A 26,832-nucleotide genomic window follows, 5' to 3' on the forward strand; every position below is an offset into this window, starting at 1 on the left:
CACACCTGCTTTCACACTGGGCTCCTCAAAACAGTAACTGTGAAGGAAGGAAGGACAACCTGTGATGCTGTTAACATACACCCAGGCAGAAGCATGTCTTACTGGGGAATAATACCAGTGATTGTGTGCTGGATTCTATAGAGTCACTGAATCACACAGGGTGGAAAAGACCCTTACAATCATTGAGTCCACCCATAAACCCACTACTGCCAAGTTCACAACTAAACCATGTACGTGAGTACTCCATCTATACATCTTTTAAACACCTGCAGAATATTATGTCCAATAAGTGGAAATTTTAAGACAGAGTACCAAAAGTGGAGACATACTATTGATTTCAGGTACTGTAAATGACACTCATGTAGAATAGAATTTTTTTGATTGGAAAAGGTCTCTAAGATCATAGAGTCCCACCAATGCCCTACGGCTGCCAGGCCCACCAGTAAACTATATCACTAAGAGCCACATCTACACGTTTTAAATTCTTCCAGGGATGGTGATTCAACCACTTCCCTGTGCAAGCTGAAGAATTTTTTCTTAATGTTCAGTATAAACCTTCCCTGACATGACTTGAGGCCATTTCCTCTTGTCTAACAATACCTTGCTACAGTCTCCTTTCGGGCACTTGTAGACAGCGATAAGGTCTCCTCTGACCTTCCTTTTCTCCAGGCTAAACACCCCCAGCTCCCTCAGCTGCTCCTCCCAGGACTTGTGCTCCAGACCCTTCACCAGCTCCATTTGCCTTCCTGGGCTCACTCCAGCCCCTCAATGTCCTTCTCACAGTGAGGGGCCCAGCACTGGACCCAGCACTGGAGGTGTGGCCTCAGCAGTGCTGAGTACAGGGGGACAATCCCTGCCCTGCTCCTGCTGGTCACTCTATTGCTGACACAGGCCAGGATGCCCCTGGCCTTCCTGCCCTCTGGGGCTCACACTGGCTCATGCTCAGCTGCTGCTGCCCAGCACCCCCAGATCCTTTCCCACTGGGTCCCATTGCAGCCACTCTGCCCCAGCCTGTAGCTCTGCATGGGGTTGTTGTGGCCCAAGGGCAGGACCCAGCACTCGGCCTTGTTGAACCTCATACCATTGACCTCAGCCCATCTCCCCAGCCCGTCCAGATCCCTCTGCACAGAACCCTCCTACCCAGAAGATCAACACCCACCTTGCAAACTGGCTGAGGGTGTATGAAATCCTCCCAGACAGATCATCAATAAAGATACTAAGCAGAACAGGCTTTAATACTGAGCCTTGGGGAGCACCTTTGTGACCGGCCACCAGCCAGATTTAACTCCATTCACCACCACTCTCTGAGCCTGGCCATCCAGCCAGTTCTCTCCAGTTCCCTCTGAGGTTCCCCTGGCTCAGGAAGCCCCTCTGTGCACTCCACTGGAGCGCTCCACTGCCAATCATGCCAGCACTAGAGCCACTCACCTCGGTGACAGAGTGACAGCATCTTTAAGAGTTCAGTTGGAAAAGTACAATTTTAGAGGATCTGATCAGCATGGATATGCAATACCCATCATTTCAGACAAATTGGATTATTTCACTAAGAAAAAATTCCTTCGTTGTCAACCAGTCAACCAAAAAATTTGACTATTACCTTCTCAATTTAGTATATCTGTGATTCTTTTTTTTTTAATTCTTACTGTAGTATCTGACAAGATGGATTGTGGCATAAACTCTAAGTAGAGGCTAAGGGATAATTTTAAAATAGACATGTTCAGTGAGCGAAAAAAAAGGAAGAAAAAGTACACTTTCTCACTGGAATTTTTAAAGTAGTCAAGTCTTCCAAGATCTGTGATTGAATTTAAAGTTTTAAATGAGTCCGTTGTATTCTCTTCTGTTATGACTAACCCACAGAAAATAAGTGGTCTCTGTCACAACTGATGCAGGTAACAACAGGACTGCTGCTGAGCTCCTTCTGTGGTTGCAGCACAGAGAGGCAGCTTGCCCAGCTGGGACTGAGAAATAAGTGCTGTCACAGCTCCCCATCCTCAGTATCCAGCCGGGTATAAAAATGCAGAGAAGAAACGTGATTCACTATTAGATTTATTTATAAAATAAATATGTATACTCAATAACACCCTGCTGCCTATTTATAAGAGTAATACACTTCATCAGTCAGTCTGGAAAAGAGAAGTTTACTATGAAAGTAAGCTTCATAGTAAACTTCTATGAAGTTTACTATGAAGCTTACTTTCATAGTAAACTTCTCTTTTCCAGACTGAAAAATGGATGCAGCTGAGATTGCTGGACACAGCGTGTAAACTGAGTCATGGATCATCCTAAAACGAGATCTGCAGGCATCCAGCAAGGACAGGGCAAGCAGGATGTCCATTGGAGGGGAGGGTGCAGAGGGTATTTTGTGCTCTGCTTCTGCCCTGGGAAAGGACAGAGCACAGCCCAGGGTCTGAGGTGAAGGCAGCAGAGGCAGGCAGGAGCACAACACTCCCAGGCAGGATGAGGTCCAGGGGGCAAAATATCTTCCCTTAGATTTGTGTTTTCTACTGTCCCTCCTCTCCACAGATTGGGGCCCTTTCATTTGTCTCATCAAGTAAGAAAAATATTCAACTGGAAGCAAAAAATCACCCATGCAGTGATATTATTTTTTTTAAAGAATAGTAACTGTCAAGCTGCATCAAAAAATATTTTCATTACAAAGATGAAATTTTTCAAAGATGCAGTGCTCATTTAATGAATTTCTAGTCCATATTTCATGACTTTGTAGGATTCACCAAAAGATACTTATTTTTCTATCAATATTTCTGAAAAGCATCCATAAAATGTCTGGATTTCAACATAAAGGTAAATATAAATTTAAAAAGAAAGTACAGTTGTTATCCAGTCATTATTAAGCAGACAAAGGAGATGTGGTCTTCTGGCACTCCTCCACACCATGTAACCATGCAATCAAAAGCTCATTGCGGTACCTGAAATCACCAAGGATAAGCTACTCTCCTTTTGTAAGAAACCGCTCCCAAAAGCATTCTGTAGAAATGCTTTTAAGGAAGCATTTTCTAAACAACATCATGTACTCAAATGCTGACTGAGTCATATGTTTATGTCTGACTCTGCTAACAGAGTGACAGATATCAGCCAGCAACCAGAATTCTAAACACTTTATTAGCACCCTGACAAGCTACATAAAATCTTTGATCCAAAACTAAGAACTTGAACTCTTTTTTTTATGACAAATGTCACAGCTGACATGCTGAGAAACAATCTAAAACTAAATTTTGCCAAGGAAACCACTGGTCTTCCTGCAACAGTATTAAAAAATGGTAAAGGCTGTTATGGTAGCACTGGGCTGCCATCGTATGTGTACAGAACTTTCAGCAAATTACACAGACCAAAGCACAAGTTCCAGAGCTGACCCATAATCAGTGATACTGACCCAGTGCCAGGGCATTCTCTGTCATGGGTTTGGCCCAGGTCAGCAAGTGCACAATTAGAAATAAGCTACAGGCTGGGCCAGGGTGACTCTCTATGGGCAGCATGGACAGGGCCACCCTCCCTCAGGAACAGAAGGTATTTTGCATGAAAATGAGCCTTGCATAATACCTGTCCGAAAAGTCAGAAGACTGAATGTTGGTAGAGGTATAGGCATGTTCACCTATAACTTTCTCCCCTGTTATTATGACCCTGGTTGCCCCTGAGATCTTGCTGAAACTGGTGGGTCAGGTCCCAGTTGCAACCCCATTCCATCAGTGAGAGAAGGAGGGAGATTTGCTTGAAACAGAAAGAGGGCAGGTTTACTTAGGTATTAGGAATAAATTATTTACTGTGAGAGTGGTGAGGCACTGGAACAGGTTACCCAGAGAAGTTGTGGATGCCCCAGCACACCTCAGGTTGGAAGGAGCTCTGAGTAATGTGGTCTAGTCAAAGGTGTCCCTGTCCACAGCACCAGGGTTGGAACAAGTCACAAACAGAGTTCCTGAGAAATCTGCTTGGGAATCTGGGCTTTGAATTATGGGTGCAGATCAGACAGAAAAGATTGTCTGGTAAGGTGACAAAGTTTGCTGGTAATAGCAATTAGGGGACTAAAAATATTGGTACAAAGAGTTACAGAGAGATCCTAAAATATTGAGTAAATGAATAATAAAAGGTAGATGAAACATAACTGAATTCAGCATTTACACATTTCACAGCAAAAAAATAAACTACATCCCAAATTTGCTCATGCTTATGCACCAATGAGCTAATTAGCTGAGAAGCCAGCTCTCACTGCTCAGGAAATATATCTTGACTTTATTGTGTATAGTTCTGTGCAAACATTGGCTTGCTGCTCAATACAAGTAGGGAGAACTAAATAAAGTACTACAAATTGTTAAGAAAGGAACAGAAATAACAATAAAGGACTTTATCATATCCTCATGTAAATAGAAAGTTTTGTATTCAGAGCTATACAAGAGTAGTTTATGGTTTTAGTCTCCCAATCTCAAAAACAAATATCTGAAAAAGATATAGAAAAGGGTAAGAAGCATCATCAGTACTATGGGATAGTATCCATGCTTTTCAAAGAGTGACCAAGCAATTTTTAATTTTCTACATGAAACTGACATGACTGATAGTGCTAGGTCTAGATATTAATGCAATACCTAAAAAATGATGTTATTTAGAAAGCAAAGAAAGAAATATTATTTGCTATTTCAGTACAAGAACTGAGGTCAAGTCATAGGTTTAAAACAAAGGACTAAAGTACTATTTTGCACCATGCATAATTTAAAAGTAAAGCCTATTGCTAGAGAATGTTATAAAGATCAAAATATAACTAAGTTCCAAAAGTAACTGGAAAAATCATGAAAGAATTAGTCAAAGATTGCTAGGAGAAGAACTTGGTTCAGGAAGTCCTTAAGATTCCATTAGTTGAAATACAAGGGACAAATATCTCATCCACATCTTCTTTTTTCCCTAAGCATCCATTAGTGATTTCTCTTCTGACTCTTTAGAAATTTTGGCTCCAACAAGATGAAACTGTGATCAGAGCTAAAATGAATATCTGATATATAATCTCCCTTTCTTATTTGATCTTACCCTTGCATTTGACTCATTGAAGCAGCTTTGACATAAAACAGAGAGTAAGAAGGAAATAGATGCTAGAATCTTTTTCATTTAAACAAAACTGTACAAGTGGACTATTGAAAGAGTCCAAGAAGCAGCAGCTGACTCTACTGCTGTCATGCACCTCAAGATTCAGCGTGACTCTGGAGTTTGGCATTTGGCCCATGGGTTTACAAGTAGTGTCAGGATTTATAGCTACTTGAAACAGGTGTGTATTCAGCGCAGAAAAAAAAAAAAACAATACAGCTCTGTAGAAGCAATGCAGCTTTTTAAAAAGATATTGACTGGAGTTTTTTTCAAAGGACTACGAAAGCAAATAATTAATAAAATTTTGTGCTTGTGCAAATTTTGAAAAACAGTGTATCACAGCTGTGCTCTACATACCAGCTGACTCTCAGTTACTGTGGGCACTGATTTGTAAAGGTTGGCCTGCAAAAAAGATGAATATATACAGTATTACATGCAATGTCTTTTTGATTATAATGATGACAGAAAAAAAATTCAGGTACAGCACTAGGCTTAACTTAGCTACAGAAGGTTTTCCCACTGACACAGTGGTTTAAAAGAATAAAAAACATTCTCATTTCCAGTTTATTTCTATATATAGTCAAATGCCTGTTAAGATTTTAGGAATTCTTTTTTCCAAGTGCAACAAAATTTCTGTCTTTCATCTTGATCTAATATTGAAATTTAAGTCTTATTTTTCTAAGCCTGTCATTGTCTGTTAATTTGCAGCATCAATATTATTAACATTATGAATAGTACTGGGTTGAGTACCTTCTCAACCTTTTCTCACTTTATAGCAGGAGAAGCAGAATCCAACTTAAGTATACATGTCAGTAATACGGACATTCATTTTTCCAGTTAATCATGAGAAATTCCTATCTAGAGAATCATTGTATTATTATTAAAAACCAGCAATATCATCCCTAAAGCCAATAGAAATACATTATTATTAAATGGTGAATAAAATCATATCAAACACCATACAGTTTTAAATGTCATTAAATTACCACTGTAGTACATAGTTGTGAGCTGGTATAAATTGAAGTTAGTTTTCATTTTTTTTTATACACTCACTTGCTGTTTGTACAATCATTAATATCCTTAAATGGTTCTGAAGTTCATGAGAATATAAAAGGTAGCTGAGGCCAAGGCAAATCTATAACATTTTAACTGTCAAATGGCAGGCTATTTCAACATACTTTTAAAATCTACTACTCTGTATAGCCTATTGAAGCAATTAGCAATATTACCATGTATACATATATATACCTTTACATGCAGTGGTTATAAATAATACTTTAGCATTACTGATAAACAAATTTAAGCTACTCTTTTAACCAAAAATGCTTTCAAAGCAACATTTTGACAAGCACTTCAGTATTAGATATCATAGACACAAAAAGAAGATAACTCTATGGAAAATCATTTCTGTGTGTCCTTTCTCTAATGGCCAGAGAACAAACCGCTGCCTGGATTATTAACTGGGGCAGAAATAGCCTTTTTATATCCTACTAAGGAAGCAGAAAGAGAGAGGAGGAGAGAGCTGTGATGCAGCTATGCTATTAAAGACACCTGATATGCCCTGCAGGAGACTCTGCTGCAGAGTACAGCAATGGCAGAGCACAGGAGAGCCTGGACCCATCAAGTTCAGGCACCACAGCCCAGACTGGGGATCCCAGTCTGTCTCCTGACACACAAAAAATTCAACACACCTGTACACTTTATAGCAAAGATTGGCCTTCCAATAAACCTCTGGGTAAATCCCAAACGCATTTTAAAATACTGATTTATTTCATTCATCTAGGAAGTTCTGGTGGAAACAGAAACAAAAAGTGTTTGTAAGGGTGATTTTCCATGCCATCCCTAGGCTTCCCTAAGCTGGATGCCTGAAATTACAGTATATGTCCATATTTCAGTTTTGGGAGCTGGAGATTTGCACTGGAGTGTTATTAAATGCACTCTGTTCTCGAAGACTACCTCTGAAGTACACTCTTTTATTTCATTAAAAAGCTTTCCTCTGATATTCTTCCTAATTAGTATGAGCCAGCACAATCTGTCAAGCAAAAATCACAGTATGCAATAAAATATGCACACTGCCACATTCAAGGAAGCAAAATTGAATTGATCAGTCAAGCATTGTGCTGGCATAAAACTGGGAGACCTCTGCTGCTTTGCCAGCACAGCTTTGATTTGAGATTCAATAGAAATGCTGAATGACGAATTGGAAGCTGAGATTTCTCACCACATGACTAAATGAGTTGCAAGTAAAATGTGGAACCTGCAGTAACTGTGTATGCTAAAGAGAATTAATATGTTAATTGGGCTTAATGTTTCAATAATTGAACAAATGACTCAATATAGACATTTTCAACATATGTTGGAATGGGCGTGTATCTGACAAAACAGCTTCAATTCATCTAAACTGTGGGTTTTCAGCCAGCTCTGTATCTTGGAAAGAAAAGTTTGGATCAATCCCAGATTCTGAAGGGTAAGCAAGAACTACAGGATTTCTACCAAAACAAGTCCCCTACCGTGCAGGCTGAGTCCAAAGAAATGCACCCTTCAGTACCCATAACAAACAGTCTGTTTACCAAACAGCTGAACCCTTGCCCCAGGCTTGAAGGAAACAAAGCAAAGAAGTGTGTGAGAAAGTTAATTTTAACATCATATTTACACAGGTAAAATTATCAACAGACACAGCAGTGAAGAGACTCCAGCTGGGATGGATTTACTACAGTTGGAAGACACCTCAAGTCTCAAATGCCAGCACTGTAATATATGTGCTTGTCTATGCTAGTCAACATCTGATATCACAAGCAGATACTTGCTCAGGCTCACCCAGGATTGTTCAGGAGCAGACAAAGTAAGCATTTTTGCATGCAAAACATAGAGCAATTGTAAAAGTACTTACATATCTGGTTTCACGCCCAGCTGCTCTCTGCAGTGTTGTTGACATGTTGTAAAAAACCAAATAGATATATAATCAATCTATTGAGTTATTCTGAACAGTAACTCCAAGAGATTTACAACATTCTGATAATTTATTAATTGCTCAAATTCAGATTCAGGAAAACTCCAGTTTTCCAGAAATATTCACACCATACATGAGGCTAAGGCATATTTAAGCTTTGCTTTTATGTTTATTGTAGGAAAATACTACTTAATTTTTACAGCTCAAAACCATTGATCCTGCTATATTGAGGATGGTATTTAATATGAGAACTCTCATAACAAAATGCTTATTTTTAGATAACCATAGGTATCATTGCCTCATGAAATTGAAGTTACATTTGCTCACAGAATAAAAAATATTACATCTCCATGCTTTCATTTGCAAGAATTTGATTTAATTGACTAATCCATAAAAATTCTAAGGTATTTACTTATCATCTCTTTTTTTCTTCCATGTCTATGACCTTCTTTTACCCTCTGTTAAGCACTTTTTGACCTCATTCTGAGATCCTCAGCTTGGTCCCTGTGCTGCATCCTGTTAAGCTCAGCTTTTGCCCCCCTTTATTTGATTTTATGACTGCTAAAAGATGCCTTCCATTCTCAATTGCCCAAGGAAGTGGTTTTCGGATACTCTAACTCAGCTTGGTAGCAGCATTTTAACCACTCCAGATTCTTCAGGCACTGGAAAACACACTCAATTACACTGTCTGCCCATCCTTCTCCTGCTATCACATTTCTGTCTTTCAGCCTCTTGGAGTCCAATTCACCATTGCATGCTGATTGACAGAAGTACTTTCAAAAACAGAAATTAAATTTGGATTGTATATTCAATATAGCCACTGAGAAATGCTGGACCTGTGCCTTTTTCTTGCTTGGTGGACTGGACATTCAGCAGGATATTTTGAATGGATTAACTTTTTGGTGTGTTCATCTGCCAGAAATTCCTTTCCTGCTATTTTTAGTTGCATTTCTGCCATTTTCACTTTCCTATAGCTGCAATGAATCCCTTTGATTTACCTGGAGCAAACTGAATGCAAGACCTTCTTCTCTTGGTTAGCCATCCTGAATCCAGAAGGCACATCAGTATAACTTAATGAAACCAGAAGTTTAGAAATGGAAAATTAACTCTGCCTCTCACTACCTATTTCTTAGTATTAAGAAGAAAGATGTATTGCAGACATCCTCCTTCTGGGAGTGGTGAGACTTAAAATGAAATCAGAACTTCAGAACAAGTCCAACTATTAATTTAATACTCCCATTATTTTAAAATAAATAATGAACTTGAAAAAACCCCTATGTTCTGAAAGATGATTTCAGCCACCAAAGCTAGAAACATTGGTTGCTTTGTAGTAAGCACACATGGGTGGATGAAGTCTGAGAGAAGGCCAGAGACCCTGCCATATGGCAGGCAAGGTATGAGAGATTTTTAGTTTCTGAAGCCTTATTACTCTCTTTCTCTTTCATATATGTCTCCTCCTGACTTCAGGAAAGCATCCTGCAGCAAAGACTACACCGACTCCAGAGCTACATTTCTGTCTTTCCATGCTTTTTTAACCACCAAACACTTTTGATTTTGCATTTCTCAGCTGCAGCTCTGAGTTGCCATTGGTTTTACTGTCGCAGCAGTCCCTACTGCCTACTGATTTTGCCTGCCTTTATAATTATTTGAAAAGAGCCCTTGCTGTGGACGTGGGCTTATTCTCTTACCTTGCCAACATCTGACTCTGTGCTCATCTGCAGAAAACTTGGAGAAGACTCACACCGGCGCTGGAAAATTATTTTCAACAGAGAATGGACATGTTAATGACAGAAGACAAAAGGGAAGGGAGAGAATTAGTCCATTGCACATAGTGATGGGTTACCATAGTCAAGGGGTCCTGCAGGACTTGATCAATGACAGCACACAACTCTTCTGTTTGTTGTCTGAGCTGGGCAGGGGAGCACATCTGAAAAGGGAGGATGGATCACTCAGTTAAACTTTGATTTTTGATTTCAAATATAGATCTTAAAGATAAATAACACCACTACCTCTGAATGAGTGTCCAAAGCAGGGCCTTCAGTCACACTAGCAGGCTTGGTCGGCTCTTCTAATGCCTGCAATTCAAGAGGTACTGGTGTGATACTGAGTTGAAAATTTTGGAAACCGAGCAAACATACAGTTTTTCCAATACTCTGTTTTCAAAGTTGGTGCTTTCTCTTTCACCATGGAAAGATGGAAAAGAAAGAAATTACAGGCCTAGTTATCTTCTTTAGGTTACCAAAACCTGATTCAGAATGTAGGTATGGGTTTACAGAGAAGAAAGTATTAAAGCAGGATGAATCATCTCCACTTTTGGAAAATCAGAAACTACCAGTTCCAATTGCCTTCTCCTTCAACAATGCCACGTCCTTCACAGTAAATGTAACATGGTGAGTGTGCACCTTGTGCCACAGAGGTGTTGGGGGCTGCCTGCTGTGTGCCAACAGACAGCCACCACCTATGAGCAGGTGGACAAGGCAGGGACCCAAACACACAGGAGGCCCTTTTTTCCCTTTAGTAGATGTTTTCTGGGAAAACTGCCATCCTTAAAGAGGATGGTAGTTTCACCTTGCAACAAAAATAGTGTTTGCCTTGGGTTTCAGCCTGAAATCAGAAATGCATATTCCATACTCTATTTGTACTCTCACACTAAGCACATATGCAATCTCCCCAAAACAAAACACAACCTTCTTGTGTTTGGCTATACCACTCACTTTCCTATACCAGTATTTGGAGCAGGCTTGAAAACAGTGGAAATCACTTTGCCAATCCCTTCACTTTATAAGGGTCACAAAACACCCTTAAAAGCCAAAATCCACTGCTCAGTTCCCTTTTCATCTTCATCCAGCATCTGTGAAGCACATTTTCCCTGCCATCACCCATTTTTGCTTTGAAGTGATTTTTAAATAGACACCGTGCTGAGACCAAAAATTACTCTGGAAGCCTGCTGATGTGTCTGCTGAAGCTGGACTACAGGGAAGGGAACTGCAGGGTTTGTGGAGTTTTTTCATTTAACACATTATGTTTTTGTAAGGTTTAATTTTGTTATTTTTTTTAAGTATAAGAGGAAAAAAGAGCGTTCCAGTAAAGCCCTTTCTCATGCATGTGAGATTCTGCGTGAATGGACTGGTCCCACTGACGTGGGTATGAGGGCTGCCAAATACAGGATATGTAGGTGGACCTGCCATGGAAATGTCAGAATCTTTAAAAAATAAAAAAAGAAAAGAAGCATACTTATGTCTGAGTTCTACTTTGCTGACTACATTTGACTTCTTTCCTTGTCCAGCTACTGGCAGCATACATCTGTGAACACCTAAGCGAAAAGTTAATGACAATTTACTTTTAATATTATTATAATACAACCCACAAATGATCTTGCACAAAAGCAAATTTATGAAACGCCGTGTCTTCTACTGAAATTAAAAGTGGCTGCTTTCCAAACATTTCTTCCTTTCTCTCTCTCTTGACAAATGACAAATGTGTTGGCCTTAGAGTAGTTGTAGTGCAAAAGGTGAAAAGTAAAAGTGATCCACTTTGATATACAGAAATTAATGTAATCTTAACCCAAGACAGACCTTGAAAAGATAAATAGCCTTTCTCATCTCTGAAGTCTCATCATTGTCACCCAGTTAGAGTTTCAAAAAGACAGACAGTCCCGTTGAAGAGGAGGACTCAGCCAAAGAGAGCTCAGCACTGCACTCAAATACAATTCCCATGGTTCAATAGGCAGTAAAATTAAGTAGAAGAGTCATTTCAGTACCTATTAGGGTCAGGATTGACAAAACATTATGTAGAGGGATGATGAGTTTGAATGTGAGTTAGGAAAAAGGAAAACTTTTAATCAATCATGGATTTGGAATGGAAATTGTCTAAGCTTCTCAAAACCCCCAAGAAACCAGGAGGAAAATAAACATAATAAAGGGATTGGTAAGAAAAAAAACTACAGTTTCTGTTTCATATTCACTTCACCAGAATAGTGGGTGAACAAAATCAAGGGTAAGAAACAACTACCCTAAAGATTTGGGGGAATCTTTCCAGGGGAATTACAGCTACATCCAGAAGTCTCTGTTCAGAAACAAGACTGGCTAATTTAAGCATCTATTCATTTCAGAAGCTGAGTTCACAAATATCTTTCCATTTTGGAGCCTTCAGTGACTAAGGAATTCAGGTGAGCACACCACCAAGTTCTGTGCTCTCCACAGTCCCTCTGAGATACAGCCATCATGCAGGAGCCACGCTACAAAAAGCTGCCGTGTTCTCCCTTACTGCACGTTTGGGAAAAGAAAATTTTCATCTTCAAACCAATTAATCTAATTTCATTCACTCTTTCACCTCTTTAATTCTTCTTTTTTTTCTTTCTTTTTTCTTTTTCCTATTTTTCATTTTTTTCTTATCTGAACAGCTGAATTTTCCAAAGAAAGAGTAGAAACAAGAAACCATACTCTCTACAACTATCCCTCTCATCTCTACAAAGATAAATGGTTCTGTTTAATCTGTTGATAGACTTTCAAAACACATCTCATTTTTTCCCAGCATGCCTTCTTTCACATTTCCACATAGAAAAAATAAAGAGATAAAAATGTACAACTACATTTTCAAAATTACTGGTGTCATCATGCAAAAATGTTATGATTAATTTCTATCTACATACTGCTGATTAGCACTATCAACAGTACTCAAGATTCACTTCCTATGCTGATGGTCTAACAATATTAGAAGTGGAACATTCTTATTTAGACATTCAAATTTTTGATTATATATGAAACAACAGTGGTATCACAATTTAAAAGAACATCATAATTTAGATAACGAAAATGTAAAGCAATTTAAATGAAATAACCAGTTGCTGAACCACTATTTTTTTTTTCCTTGAAAAAGGCAATTTTGGGGGTGTGATGCATTTGTGCCATTGACATCACTGATGACTACAACCCTTCCCTCCTCTTTCTTCCTTTTTGATTGCTAAAACTTTATCAGAGCTGAAAGGATACTGGTAAATGATCCAAACACAACCCCCAGTATTTCATTAGAAGACTGAAAAGTCCAGGCAACATATAGGAAACACAGAATATAATTTCATCCACCAATGGACCACATCAATAGAAAGAGAAAAAAAAAATCTTGTGACCTATATCTGACATAGCTGTCTTCTTACTGTGACGCTCTTGAGTCAGGGATGGAAAGAAGACTCCAGTCATCAGAAGGCAAAATACAATTTTTTATTAGGAAGAAGTTGCAACTTTTATAGTCTGACTCACTAAGCTGATACCTGATTGGTCTCAAAGTGAAAACCTCTCACACTGTCGGTGAACTATGAATAGCCCACTCTGGAGAACCATATCTATGAACAATAGTTACAGAAAGAGAGATAATAATTGTTTGAATTCCTTCCTATAAGTTTCCCACAGCTTCTACACAGCTTGCCAGGATTTTCCTGGGAGAACCATGTCTCTCTCTGTTCAGAGGATATGTAGTTACTACATTACTGTATTCTGACAGCCCTGGACTGAGCATATTTTCCCCATCTCTATCTCTTCCTAAGCCCTCAGCACGTGCAAAAAAATCCAACTCTAAATGGAACTTCACATACCATTATTTCCTTTAACTTCTCTCTTGAAGATTCTGGGGGATTGTACTGAAAATTTTACTGAAATTATACCTACTATTTTCTGTCTGATAAAATAATTAATATTGAAAACTGCAAAGCCCATGAAAAATGAGTGAGCTCAAAGGTTGCTCCTACATTAGCATATTTCATTATTATTACAGACAAACTAGGTCTTTTATTTAGTCCTACAACTGCACAAATTATTGCCTTTCTTTCTTACCATGACGTATTTGTCTCTAGCCTTGAGAAACACTTTGATGTGAACACATAATCTGGATGTAAGAAATTCACCTAATAAGTGCACACCAGAAGTATTTGGAGAAAATCTATTTTTACCAAAATATTCTCAACAGAATGTTGTCAGAAATGCTTTCCAGGTCCAGAAAGTTCTGACATTCCTCATAATAACCAATTGTCCAACAGTCAGGTCAATCATCTGAGAGTGAGAAAAATTGGCTTCCAGGTTCCTGCTGTATGATTTCCAGGAGCAGCCTGTATCTGCATTTGCCGTGATCAGTTCCTATAGCAATGGATTTTTGATAACACAATAACTAAGAGTTTTCTAAAGGCAAGAATTAAAGATGGGTCTTCAATGTAGCTGCATGCTGTCACACTTCCTCAGTTGCATTTCTTCCTTTTCATTAAAAAAAAAATAATAAAAAACAAACCAACAAACATACCCTCTTTTTTTTCCTTCTGCATACAGAGGAAAATACCTTTTTCTATTTTTTCCTCCCACAAGGAGAATATGCTGCACTGCCTTTAGTCTGTTTTTGCAGGTTATGGGATGCAATTACCAGATCTTTGAAGTTTTCCAAGAAGTGCCACAAACTATGGAAAGACTGTTTTATTTTTTTCTACATTTACTTAGAATTGAAATTATTGCTGTCTGCTGTAAACAGTTGATAAATGCAATCCAAATGAGACAACACTTGCACCCCTTCCATCCACAGTCAATCATACCTAGTGTTTTTCAGAAGACTTTGTAAGTGTGGGATAAGCCTCAGCTGTGAAGCAGATTTGTTTCATGACACATTCCATCATCCTGGGTCGAAACATATGTGCCATGCTTCATCCTCAGTTCAGACCGAGGAAAGTCTGAGCAGAATATTTGTAAAACCAAGTCTGTATGCCCATTTTTCCTTTCCACCAAAATGATGCTCAGAACAAGGGAAATTCAGACCAATCAGTACGTAGAGGGGATGTGTAGCTGGACAAATACAGCAAACCCATATTCACCTGCATAGAGCTTGCTGTAGACCAAATAAGATGGAACTGTTAGGAGAAGAGAATGCTTTTTTTTGGTTTGTAAATCCAAAGCCTACAACAGTTTTTGGGTTACATATCAAATTCTACATAATCCTGAGGATGAAGTTGTACTTGTTTTAAGAGACTATTTTCAAGGCCCTTGAAAGAAAGAAAGAAGGAGTTCATAGGCTGCTCCTACATTAGCACATTTGGTTATTACTACAGATAAACAAGACCCATTATCACTCTACAACTGCACAAATTATTGTCTTTCTTTCTTAACACAAGGTATTTAACGTTATGAATTTTGCTGTAGCACCTGGAAATAAACTCTTTATCCATTTTGACTGAAAGACATTGTAGTTGACACTTGATAAATACAACCTCTAAATAACAGACACATTACTTTTTTAAAATAATACCAAATTCAAAAGGAAATTTTGAATTAGTCTGTGACCATATCCATAGAATTGTAGAACTTACCCAGAAGTGATTGCCTGTAGAAGTGTTACTGTCTCAGTGTTAATAAGGCCAGAAGGAATGACAGTGCTCACCTAGTACGATGTCATTAAACCACAGGACTATCTGGAATATGAGAAGCCAGAAAACTGTCCCATCTTGATTTTTCAATTTTTGTGATAAAAAGCCTATTTCAGTCTCCAGCAATTTTTCCTAATGGTTAATTAATTCTTTCTGTCAAATTTTTGCCTTATGCCTATATTAAACTTGTTCAGCTTACTCATTTGGCTGGTGGATCCTGTCATCTGCTGGGCTGAAGAGTTCAGTATCACAGTCTGTGGTCCAGACTCAAAGCTCTGGATTTGTACGGCTGTGATGGCACTGCTGAGTGACCCTGGGTATCACCAACTCATTATCAGCATTTCTGCCATCCCTGCTCAGGCACTGTGGAGCTGTGCCCGTGCTGGTGAGGACATTGTCCTGACCTCCCTGCTGCCAACTCGGCTCTCTGCAAAGCAGCCCCCTCTTGCTGCTCCCTGACAGAGCCTGACCATGCTGAGGGTAAGTCCCTTAACAAGTCTTACTCTTCTGGCTGTGAAGGAAGTTACAGTCCAATCTTCCAAGAGATAGCCTGGATAGTGCTTTTTCTGAGCAGAGAACAGAAATGATATGAGAAATATCAGGTTCATACAAACTCAAACAGCTGGGAAGTTTGCCAGTGAGGAGATTTGATGAGGCTAAGCCACTTCTGGGTTTCTCAAAGAATACACATATATAGCCAATCAGCCTTTTCTTCTCTACTAATGGGCACATAGTCGAACAACACTCTGAGTAAGAGTACTGAAGGATAAGAAGAACATGTTCTAGAAAAAACATTAGGGCTAATGGTTTCAAAATGACAGGCTAATGGTTTCATAAGCAGAAGTGAAAAATGCCAGTTTAAATTAAAGCATCAGCACAAAGAAACCTGAGAAAGTTGAGAAACTTGTGAAAGAAACTTAAGAAAGAAAGTTAGACACCAACACAAAATTTAGAGGCAGTCAAATCATTGCACTTTACATGCCACAGGAGGTGCAGTTTTCTGTCATGGGACCCAATTAATAATGCAGATGAATTGTTACTAAGATCACCCATAACACAATTCTTACTAATTTTATTTCTCATGACCACTTAAATTAAGTAATATAATTACTCACACAGTGGAAAAAAGTTGACTTCTGACAACATGCATTTCTAATTTAATCACATAGCAAAACACTTTTTTAGCACCTTAGGCTAAAATATATATCTAAAATTATGTAGTTTTACTAATCATATAATAATTATTTGAATGTTAGTAAAACATCACTTATGCAGTTAAAATCTTACTATCCTAAGTTTCACTCTTTTTAATGCTTTGTATAAAATGCTTTGCATAAAATGGAAGCAACATAACTACTCTTGCTGAGCTAGAATGTATCAGAAGTTCCACACCAAACACTTTTGAGGAGAATATTTGGAAATTAAGACTTGGTAAAATGGGGCCTGAGTGTGCCATGTTACTACTTCATGCTTTCTCAGAGGAGTCATACTCTAAACTCTTATCAGCTGACACAACAGGACCAGTTTAGGAGCACAACAATTAGCTGCTGCTGCAGATCAATAGGAGATTGTTATCCATAACTCCCAAGGTGGGAGAAAGCATGTTCTCAGGCAATGCTGAAACATACACTTACAAAGTTACTAAGTCAAGAGTCTCTCCTGAAGGCAAATCCTATAACAGAGAATTGATTTCTTATTAGCACTACATGACTGCTTTCACTACTGAAGGATACACCAAGGCTACGATTTTCAGTAAATCCGTGGATGACTAAAAGTCTATCTCAACACAGATATTTTTTGAGTCTTTACTTTTTCCACAGTTGCTGGCATTAGATTGCAAAAATCAGTTTTATGTACTGGGATAAGTAACATGCAGGTTGTGAGTCAATGTCCAAGAGAGCACCAGCAAGACCATCAAAAGGAAATCCATTTTCTTACGAAGAAGTGCAATCAGACAGCTGATATCAACCCACTAGTTCACATCAGGAGTGTGATCTTAGAGTGAGTACCCTGCTCAGGGCCACCTACCTGGCTTGGGTTGCAGGGTGGTGCAGCCTCAGAGTGCACAAACAGTGCCTTTCAGGTGAAGCCAACCATGAAGTGGTACTTCAGGAGTCCACCAAATTCTTCCACCCGCTAACAGGCTTTCTGCTCAAACAAAACCCTCCCAAAATACATTCTGTAGGGGTGTAGAATCTCCTGCATCAGCTATTTCCCTTTACAGAGCCGTTTCTATTGCACCACATTGCAAGCTAATGCAAACATAACCTTCATTAGTGCATTCAAGATTTAAGTAAGGGAAGGATCAGGTTTATGCAATAGATTAAGAAAATCATTCAAGATTAAAAGAACATTGGAAAAGAAAGGAATGTCTCTTTTTTTTCTGAAAAATAATCTGATTTATAGCACTTAACTGATCGTTACTAGATCACAATCAGTAACATTTCAAGGAAAAAATTATCTTCAAATATTATACACAGTTAAGTTCACCCTAACCAATAACTTCAGGCTTTGCAAACTAGTAGTGAAATCAACTGAGCTGTATATATATATATATATAGATTTAAATTTGTAGTCAGGAATGCTTAAAGAAATTAATCAGAGGCTAAATTCTTCAACTAGGTCCTGAGCAGAAAGCTTTTTCTGATAAAGCTACAAACCGAATGTCAGCATGATTAAGCATGTCTTTAAACATGCGAGACACTTAGCTCATTGATCATCAGAGAAAATTTTTGTTAAACAGAGCTATTCTTTTGAGTAAAAATAATTTGGGAAAAATATTTTAAAAATAAATGTGCGTGGGTATTTTGAACCCTTAATGCAAAGCTTAAATTTTCAATTGACTTTCCAAGTTGAATTGTCTGAATAAGACTATACAGCCCTGCCTTTGTTGACTGTGACTTTGGTAGTAAATCAATGCACTGAAGTCTGGGGTTTTAATCTATCATTTTCTGTCCTGCAGAAAATGATTGTCACCACAAACTACAAGCTGGGAATGGCCCACTGGCTAGCTCTCACAGTGTTCAGGAAGAATGGAAGTTAACAGAGGTCAGAACAATGGCAGGATGGTTCTTAGTTTAACAAGACAGCAGGTCAAAATATCATATTTTTGGTTGTTAAATTTATGGGTATCAGCACAGCTGTCTAATAATCATGAACTGACAAAGATCTACTGATTGTCAGGTCCCAGAACAGCAGTGCTCCAGACACTTCCCAATAACAAAACAGATTTTGAGATGTTGCGATAAAAGGCAATTCCTTTAGGACACTGGGATTTTTTTCCTTTTTGGTAGTAAATTGATTTCCAGAAATTCAGATTAGTGTCACTTTGATCTTCAGTGAAAGTGGTTGACCCTGGCTGGAATTATAATCCTGAGTAGTTAGTTCCCGGAATTCACATTCTGCAGTATCCCCCAACAGAAATGTCAGAATTTGTACACAAAGTTGAATGGTCTCAAATATACAATGCAGTGCCCATGTTTTTGAGCAAACACTAACCTTCTGTTCCATAAGCAATGTGTTTGTAGGGATTGCTGCAAATGCCTTGTAGCTTGTCTTGATCTTGTACTGCTAAAACGGTAAACCAGAGAGCAGGAAGAGAAGTAAAACAGGGTAGAAGAGAGAGGGGGAAGAGAGGGGAAAGGTATGACAGAATGAAAGACAATTACAATCATCTTGCAGACATGTTGCAACAAAACAATGTTTACGTATTTCCTAGAAAAACTATTTCTTTTTAAAAATCTAGTGTTTCTGTTCAGGCTTTAAAGTCCAGCAATGTACATGTCTTGTTCTTTGTAATGAAGTAGGACAAAGAAAATTCCCTCTACCACAGAGCTTCCAAAGTAAGTTTAACCACTTTCTGCTGACTACCACCATTAAATTAATATCAGGGGAGGCTGTAAGTTTTCTTCCAAGTTTTCTTGTGAATTGATATGAAAATGCACAGCTACTTCTGTCTGCCAGTACATCCACCACCACAACTGTTGCTGAGTGGTGCGATCCTGAACCATGAAATCAGAGAGATTTCTGTGATTGGCTCTCATAAGACTGATTATGATCCTTAAATGCTGAATTGCTTGTTTGAGTAGATAGATCATTTAAATTTTCATGCAGCTTTTCATCTCCTGAATAAATAACTCTACCACCCAAACAAAGTAAGTGTAGAAACTTTCACACTCTAATAAGATGAACAGAACTGGCAATCTAAACCATACAAAATGTATGGGTTTGGGCATGAATATTCTAAGATGAACCTCACAATTTATTATTTTCAAATAATTTATATTTTAGACTATATTTGTTTGCCCAATTATTTTTAAATTTTTAGTAATCATATTTTTTACATTTTCTTTGCAAATATAGAGGCTGAATTCAGTAATTTTTAGAAGATTGATGAGACTCTTCAATACTTATAGGAGTTCAAGAGGTACTATTCTTAATCACATGACTGCTAGAAATTTTACTATTACTATTATTAGTAATAATATGCTACAATGCTACATTGTTCCCTTTTAGGCAACAATCTGTCCAAAAAGTCATAAATTCACACAAAAATAGACCTTTAAGTTAGTGACTGATTATTTCTGTGACAGTCAGCCAGAAATAAGGTTATTTGTTAATCACGTCAGGTTTTTTAATGTACCATTACCTGCAACAGTAAATACTGGTGATTATGAGATAACAGAATGAAACAGCGTGTTGTACTTTGGGTCATTCTCTTGTTTACTTTTTATTTTCTTTGTATCTACTAAAGATCTTGATGACAGCAGAGTGGGCAAAATTTTAAATCAGGTAAAAAATTTATCCACACACCTGCACCTGTCCTGAAATAGTGTAGGGCACAATCTTTTAATTCTTTCTATACATAATATTGTTTGGTTTTGGCTTCACTCAGTCAGAAACTGGAGAATGAGTCATTTGAGAAGTCAGTAATCACAGCAATCATATTGAATGAAGAGCTTGACAAAGCAGATGAATGCAAATGCTGGAACTGAACTTTTTCCTATTTTTCAGTGGGAGGGGCTTTAGAGAATGGGATAGTAATGCAGTTCAGTCAACACTTATGCTTTTCAGAATCATAGGCATTTCTACAGAATTAATCTAATCCCAAAGTAGGCAAATGGAAAGGTAAAATAAAATCATCTTCTAAATACATCATATTCTCTCCACTAGCTATAATAGAATCACCTAAATTGTGCTTGGATATGTAACTTTCAAATGTCAAAAGTCATGTGTGGTCAATCCTGCCCTTTGAACATTTAGACAGTAACACTGCATAACTCCATACATATATTTATGCATATGCAAAAACTATATGGAAAAGTTTAGTTATGCATAACTAAACTTATGTTTAATTATTTTAAACTAAAATAAAATACTGATCACTGAGATGGAAGACCAAATTCAAAATATTAAAATAAGCATATTCACAAAATGTATTCTTGTTTGATTATAACTGAAAACCAATTAAAATTGTATCATTGAACATGTGAAATACAATGTCTTCACTAGTTCCTAGGCTAGTGAAGACATATAATGAAATGTACATCATATATGAAAAGAGAATTATGATCACTTTGAGGTTAGTTGTACTATTACATTAACTAAACAAAGACATAACAGACTGTTAAAATGTAAAAGTTTCTATACTGCTTTCACATGCTTCATGACTTCCATATACTGTAGAACCTGTGAGCAATGTGCTATTTTTGCAGGTCTTGATGAGTGGAAAGTCTTTGATTTTGTTTCTCACCTATATAAATATGTTTCTTTACACATTATTTCATGGTTTTTTAAATTATTTTTCCATACCTAAATACATTTAATAATCTGCTTCATAGGAATCTAGCAGTAATTTTAAACAGCCACGGACAGTTAGGTGTGCTGGCCTGCAGCACAGTACAGCCAAAAGCAAACCAATTCCAACATCAGAGCTTGAGCAAATGTCAGTCTGGGGAGTTTGGGGGAAAATGTCCTAGCTTTTTTGTTCAAATGATCACCTAGGGCACCCACAGGGCACTGTAAAATCTGCTAGATATGTGCTATAAAGGCTTAAAATCAGTGTTACAAATCTTGGTATCTTAGAACTCCTGATGAATAATCTTTCCTGCTTTATGGTAGGTTTTGCAGCTGTGCTGATCTCTATGTTGCTAAAGTCAGTTTATTCCCCAACTATTTTGGATGGATCTATATGCATTTCTGAGCTGCATTCATATAGGAAAAATCAAAGACTATAGAAGAATGATACCCCAGGAAACCATTACAAAGTTTTTTTCAAAATAGAAAGCTAGAAGTTGTAATATTAACAACTGTTCCTGCAGAATTTATCTGTCCCCACTCTGTTTCACTGTCCATTTTGCTATATTAGGTCCATGAGGACATTATCTACAAAGTCTAGAGAGAGGGCTTTTATTTCCTGTGGTCACCCAAAGCTGAGGCTTCACACTGATCTGTGGATTTATGTTTATATTCACTTTGCAAAACAATCCCATTTTTAAATCATTAACAAATATAAACCAAGGGAAAGCACATACTTATACATACATATACAAACAGTTAAACAAATTAATAGGTTATCCTTTGATTTGCATTATTTGGTGCATGTCCGAATAATAGATGTTGGTTTAATGTGTGTCTTAATGCGGCTGCAATGACTGCTGAAGCAACACTAAGGTGGAAAAATTTCACATGCCAAATTTTACACACCAAAGGCAAGCACTTCTAGATGCTATCTTTTTCCCTTGATGTTCACTTAGCACTTTCATACATTAAAAGATTTTGTCATGTGTCAACAGTCGTCAGATAAAGCAATCTGCTTTTTGTCTAGTTATAAAGCTGAGCTGATTAGTACTAAAGAGACCTAAATGCTCCTTAGGATTTTAAAGTTTTCTTTCCTCAAAACTTTTCTTTTTTTTCTCTGGAAGTATACTGAGATTTGAGGCTGGAGTATCATTGGACAGCCTGCTACCATTAACACATCAGCAAAGTTCATTGAGCTATACCGTAATCTAGGGATGGAAATAAGTGAGCAGAAGGGGGGTTGAATGGACAGTATTATTAACAATAGATGAAGTCTCTGACTCACATTTCAAAGCCATGAGAAACCTTTCTTACACTGAGCACCCAGCTGCATTAGATTTAGATATTTTAGGTCTTTCACATCTCCAGCTGAGTCAGCTTTGTCTACATGATTAAAAATTAGACCGGACTAATGGTCCAAGTCTGTTATACTGGTGGACACTCTCCCAGTCTCCATGGGCAGTTTCAAAATTTCCACCATATTGCATGATAAAACAGAATTAGTAGGAAAATGGACAGTAGGAAAGACAGAAGTATAACAACCTCTGAAAATATAAACCCAGGCAATAGCTCTGTGTCACAAGCAGAGAATTTCCTTACTGCCAGAGACCTCACAGTGCTCCATGCACTAGCTAGCAGGAACAGCAACTGTTCTGCAATCTGCAGGCTCTGTCATGTGTTACAGTTTGGTCTCAGGGGCTTTTTCTTGGAATTTCTACAATTTCATATCTCTTTTTGTTTCATTAACTAATACTGACAGGGTGTAACAATACTGTACAGCTTTGCTTGGCACAGTGGTTCCTCGTTTGGATTTTAAAAGAACCATTCATGACAATTGCTACTTTGTGCTGATTTTAAACTCTCATTTCCAATTAACATTTTTTAAGTCACCCCTGCCATGACCAAACTGTTAGGAGTACATCTGACACAACTTGATCTGGCAGAACAGGCTGTAATTTTGTGCTGTGAGGAAATAAATCAATAAACTATGATAGACTTTGTGTGATGGACAGAGCTCAGATATGAGTTGGAGGAAGGGAACACAGCACAAGGAAAGCACAGAGTACAAAGATAAGATAAAAGAGGTTGAAAAGCCTCCTGCAGCTCTGGTGCCTTCTGCAACAAACTCCTCCTTTTTGCATAGCAGCTCCTCTTGTTTTCACCTAACTGCTGCATGTTTTTGGATTCCCTTCTCTTCCCTTCTCTTTCTTGAGATACTGAGATTTGAGGCTGGAGTATCATTGGACAGCCTGCTACCATTAACACATCAGCAAAGTTCATTGAGCTATACCGTAATCTAGGGATGGAAATAACCTTTAAATCCACAGTGTGACTTATTCCCAAGCCCTCCTGCAGCAATTGCCATCTTTGCTCATTCTCACTCTGCAATGGCTCTCCAGCCTTTGGTGGATGACAAACAGCAGGAGCATGGCTGATCTGCCAGGTGTGAGACTTTGGTATTTGCAGTAGTTTGGGCTGTAGGAAGCTTGGCTTTTCTTTCCCCCTCATCCTCTGTCTAGCACAACAAAATCAGAGGAGTACAAAAGGAAGGGAAGAAGCAGGGGACTGTCCTCATCTTCCCTTGCTGGCCCTTGGCCACAAAGTCTTTGCTCAGGCTGAGCTCATTATTTCCTCTGGGATAGTCCCAGGGTGGCTGGGGTGAGGAAAGCCTCCAGGGAAGTGAGGAGGACAGGCAGGATGGGGTGCTTGGGAATCACTTATCGGGGATCAGCTAGCTCACATCAATTAAATGAAACTGCTTCTTGCTCAGCCCTGCACCACAGATCACCACACTTCTATTACTTTCCCTGGGAATACATAAGGATTTATTTTAGAATGGGGTGAATAGAACATGCTTCATGGTTGATTTTTGGTACACCAGGATTTTAGGCGAGCTTCACAAATATGTGTACTAAATGTACATCAGAGCCACTGCACACAAATCCTTCTTTAGTAATAAATCATCATACTCAGGAATAAAGTATCTTCTTTTTTATGCTAAAGGATTCCTACATCTCTTCCATAATACAGAACACAGTGCTAGCAATTGGAAGGGTAGAATTTCATTTTCACTATCTTCACTATTGATACAAAACCTGTTCCTTTCCCACATTTTTTCAAATCCCATTTATTTTACTAGTGTTCTGCAACATGGATGTGATTATTTTTCCTACAGGGACAAAGAAATATTATAAAATAAGCATGCACCAAGAGTACCTTGGGTTTGATGTTTTCATGGTCAGGAGGCAGGGAAAAAGACTGTGGTGAAGTCAGCTCTCTGGGTCTTGATGGCAGTGTGCCTGGTGACTTGTCTGAGATGGGAGATCTGCACTTTAACACTGATGAGGTGCCAGAATGCTCAGGTCTCGGAGAGGAGGAGTTAGACCTAAAATTTGCTTGCACCAACGAAGAATTCAATTGTAGTGGATGGGAATTAATATCACCAGTTTGTGGAACCAGTGGGGTAGAGTGAGGCCGTGGGAGAGACCACTGCTTTGAGATTCTAGAAGGGGTAGGAGAAGATGTACTGATCTCTTGAACAGATGTTTGGGATGAATCTGATCTAGATCTAGAAGGTGAGCGCAAAAGACTTGGGGAAGCAGATGAGTGTTTTTCTGGGAGGGGAGACAGTGCACCACTAGGACTGGTAGGAGCAAGCAAAGGATATGACCGGCAAGTAAAGATGGGCGAGTAAGTGTGTACTCTCTGAGACTTCTGAGGTGCCCGGGACCTGGAGGCAGAACAGCCCAGCCCTTCTGGAGAAGGAGAGGTGGGGTATGCAAAGGAAGAAGGAGCTGGGACACAAGGAGGATGCAGTGAAGACTGCAAATCTGGAGAGGCAACTGACCTTCTATGAGAGGAGAGAGGGGTTGACAAAGAATTTCGGCAGTCTGGAGGAAGTGATTGAATGGGAGGGTGCTTTTTAGGAGAAAGAGACCTCACCTGAGGGGTGGGATGAGTCTTGGAGGATAAAGGCAGATGCTGAGCCCATCCTGAAAGCCAATAATCCTCTTTTCTGGGGGAATCTGGCCTTATAGGAGGGCTTGAAAGAGATTTTTTGGGGGTTGGGGGAGTTGTTTTGAACTTTTGATCTATTGCAAGTGTTGAGGAACTAAGGGAGCTAGGGGAAAATGTGGGACAAGAAGCAGGAGAAAGCGGTCTCCGCTGAGAGGAGCCTGATCTCAGAATAGCAGTTAGAAGAGTCAGTCTGGTTGGCAGAGGGGATTTGACCCCTGACTTGGCTAAATTTCCTCTGGATAATGTTGGTGTGCAAGGCTCATTTATACTACATATGGTTGAAGAGGACCCATAAAGAGAGGGTGGAGACAAAGGTTTAGGGCTAGGAGATAATGGATGCGTTATTATATGTACAGGGAGAGGAGACAGCGCTTTCAATTTTTTGGAAGAACTGTGGGATATAGACTGAGCTAAAGATCCCTGAATTTCAGTTGAACATGGAGGATTGGAGGAAAGATTTGGACTCCTTGCCGGAACAGAGGATGTGGTGAAGCCTCCCATTTTGCAAACACAGTCAGGATTATAGAGACTTGGTGTTTGTAGGTTATCAGACAACCGAGGAGTGCAGTACCAACTCTTTGATGCAGAAGAGGATATTCTAGACATTGAGGGAGGTGAACTATGGGAAGCAGACTGAAAGTAGAGAGATGAGTCTTGCTTAGAAAACCTGGTTGCTGACTGCCAGTTGTTACAGGAATCTTCCAGCGAAGAGGCTTGATTCATGTTAACCATGGCACCGCATGCTACTTTCTGATTAATTGGAGAAATTAAGTGGACAGCAGGTGGTTTAGAGGAAAGATGATCAGAGGTGGAAAGAGTAGAAATTAACTGGAGAGAAAAAAAAAAACAAAACAGAATTGTTAAAATAGGTGGAGCTTGTGGAACTGTTAAACACCCACATTTCAGTCCTGTGGTCATGCGTACAGGGTTTCCATTAGTACTGCTGTGTGGGTTAAGAGCACAGGGCTGTTTGAAGCTTGGACATAGAGCCTGATGGATAAGGTCTTTATGGGGAGGTGACTGAGGCAGACAAGCTATGTGGTACTTGGGGTTTATGATACTTCAGTTTTGTTGATGTAAACAAGGTTCAAGGCTGCAGTATTTTTCCTTTTAGGTAAAACCCAAGACAGTAGTGCTATGAGTGTCTGGAATCATGTGATGCCATCCACATTATGTAAACACAATGAAAGGTAAGAAAATTGCAATAGTGTCCAATCCCACTTTGCCAGTTCACTGGAAAGCAGCCTTTTTGAAACAAGATTCCAGTCAAGTGTTCTTTTTCTCATTCAGTAAACAACTGAACTGCCCTTCTGCAGCACTGTGATATCAGAATGAGAAATTTGCTTGGAAGTATTAAAACAGACATCCAGTCTGCTTTTCCCTTCTCCTGTCATTCACAGAGCAGAGCATTTGACAGTTTGTAGGCATGTGAGATTCCTTATCCCCTTCTCCACAGTCTTTCGATACACTAATAAAACAGTAATGAGCTCTTTCATGAGTGTCTTTTTTCTTGGGTCTATTCTAATTAGGATTTGTCAAAACCAATTAGAGCATACAAGTGTATTATCAACCTGTTATACAGTTT

At 38.8% G+C, this 26,832-nt stretch overlaps 1 protein-coding gene across 15 annotated transcripts in view; it reads right to left on the minus strand.

Moving 5' to 3' along the window:
- Positions 1–26,832, minus strand: part of LOC121339097 (muscular LMNA interacting protein) — a 103,444-nt gene that overhangs the window by 26,832 nt on the left and 49,780 nt on the right. For 9 of the 15 annotated variants that reach the window (XM_041410622.1, XM_041410621.1, XM_041410619.1 and 6 more), the window contains exons 4-10: positions 24,447–26,075; positions 18,930–19,001; positions 10,045–10,110; positions 9,879–9,962; positions 9,724–9,783; positions 7,976–8,002; positions 5,443–5,487 (exon numbers count right to left, since the gene is read on the minus strand). In XM_041410622.1, coding sequence (XP_041266556.1) covers positions 5,443–5,487; positions 7,976–8,002; positions 9,724–9,783; positions 9,879–9,962; positions 10,045–10,110; positions 18,930–19,001; positions 24,447–26,075 — 1,983 coding nt within the window. The remainder of the gene's footprint in view (positions 1–5,442; positions 5,488–7,975; positions 8,003–9,723; positions 9,784–9,878; positions 9,963–10,044; positions 10,111–18,929; positions 19,002–24,446; positions 26,076–26,832) is intronic. The other 6 variants (XM_041410617.1, XM_041410615.1, XM_041410610.1 and 3 more) reach the window with 5 other exon arrangements.

Source organism: Onychostruthus taczanowskii, unplaced genomic scaffold, assembly GCF_017590055.1.
Source record: "Onychostruthus taczanowskii isolate IOZ18803 unplaced genomic scaffold, ASM1759005v1 scaffold33, whole genome shotgun sequence".
NCBI classification, from domain to species: domain Eukaryota; kingdom Metazoa; phylum Chordata; class Aves; order Passeriformes; family Passeridae; genus Onychostruthus; species Onychostruthus taczanowskii.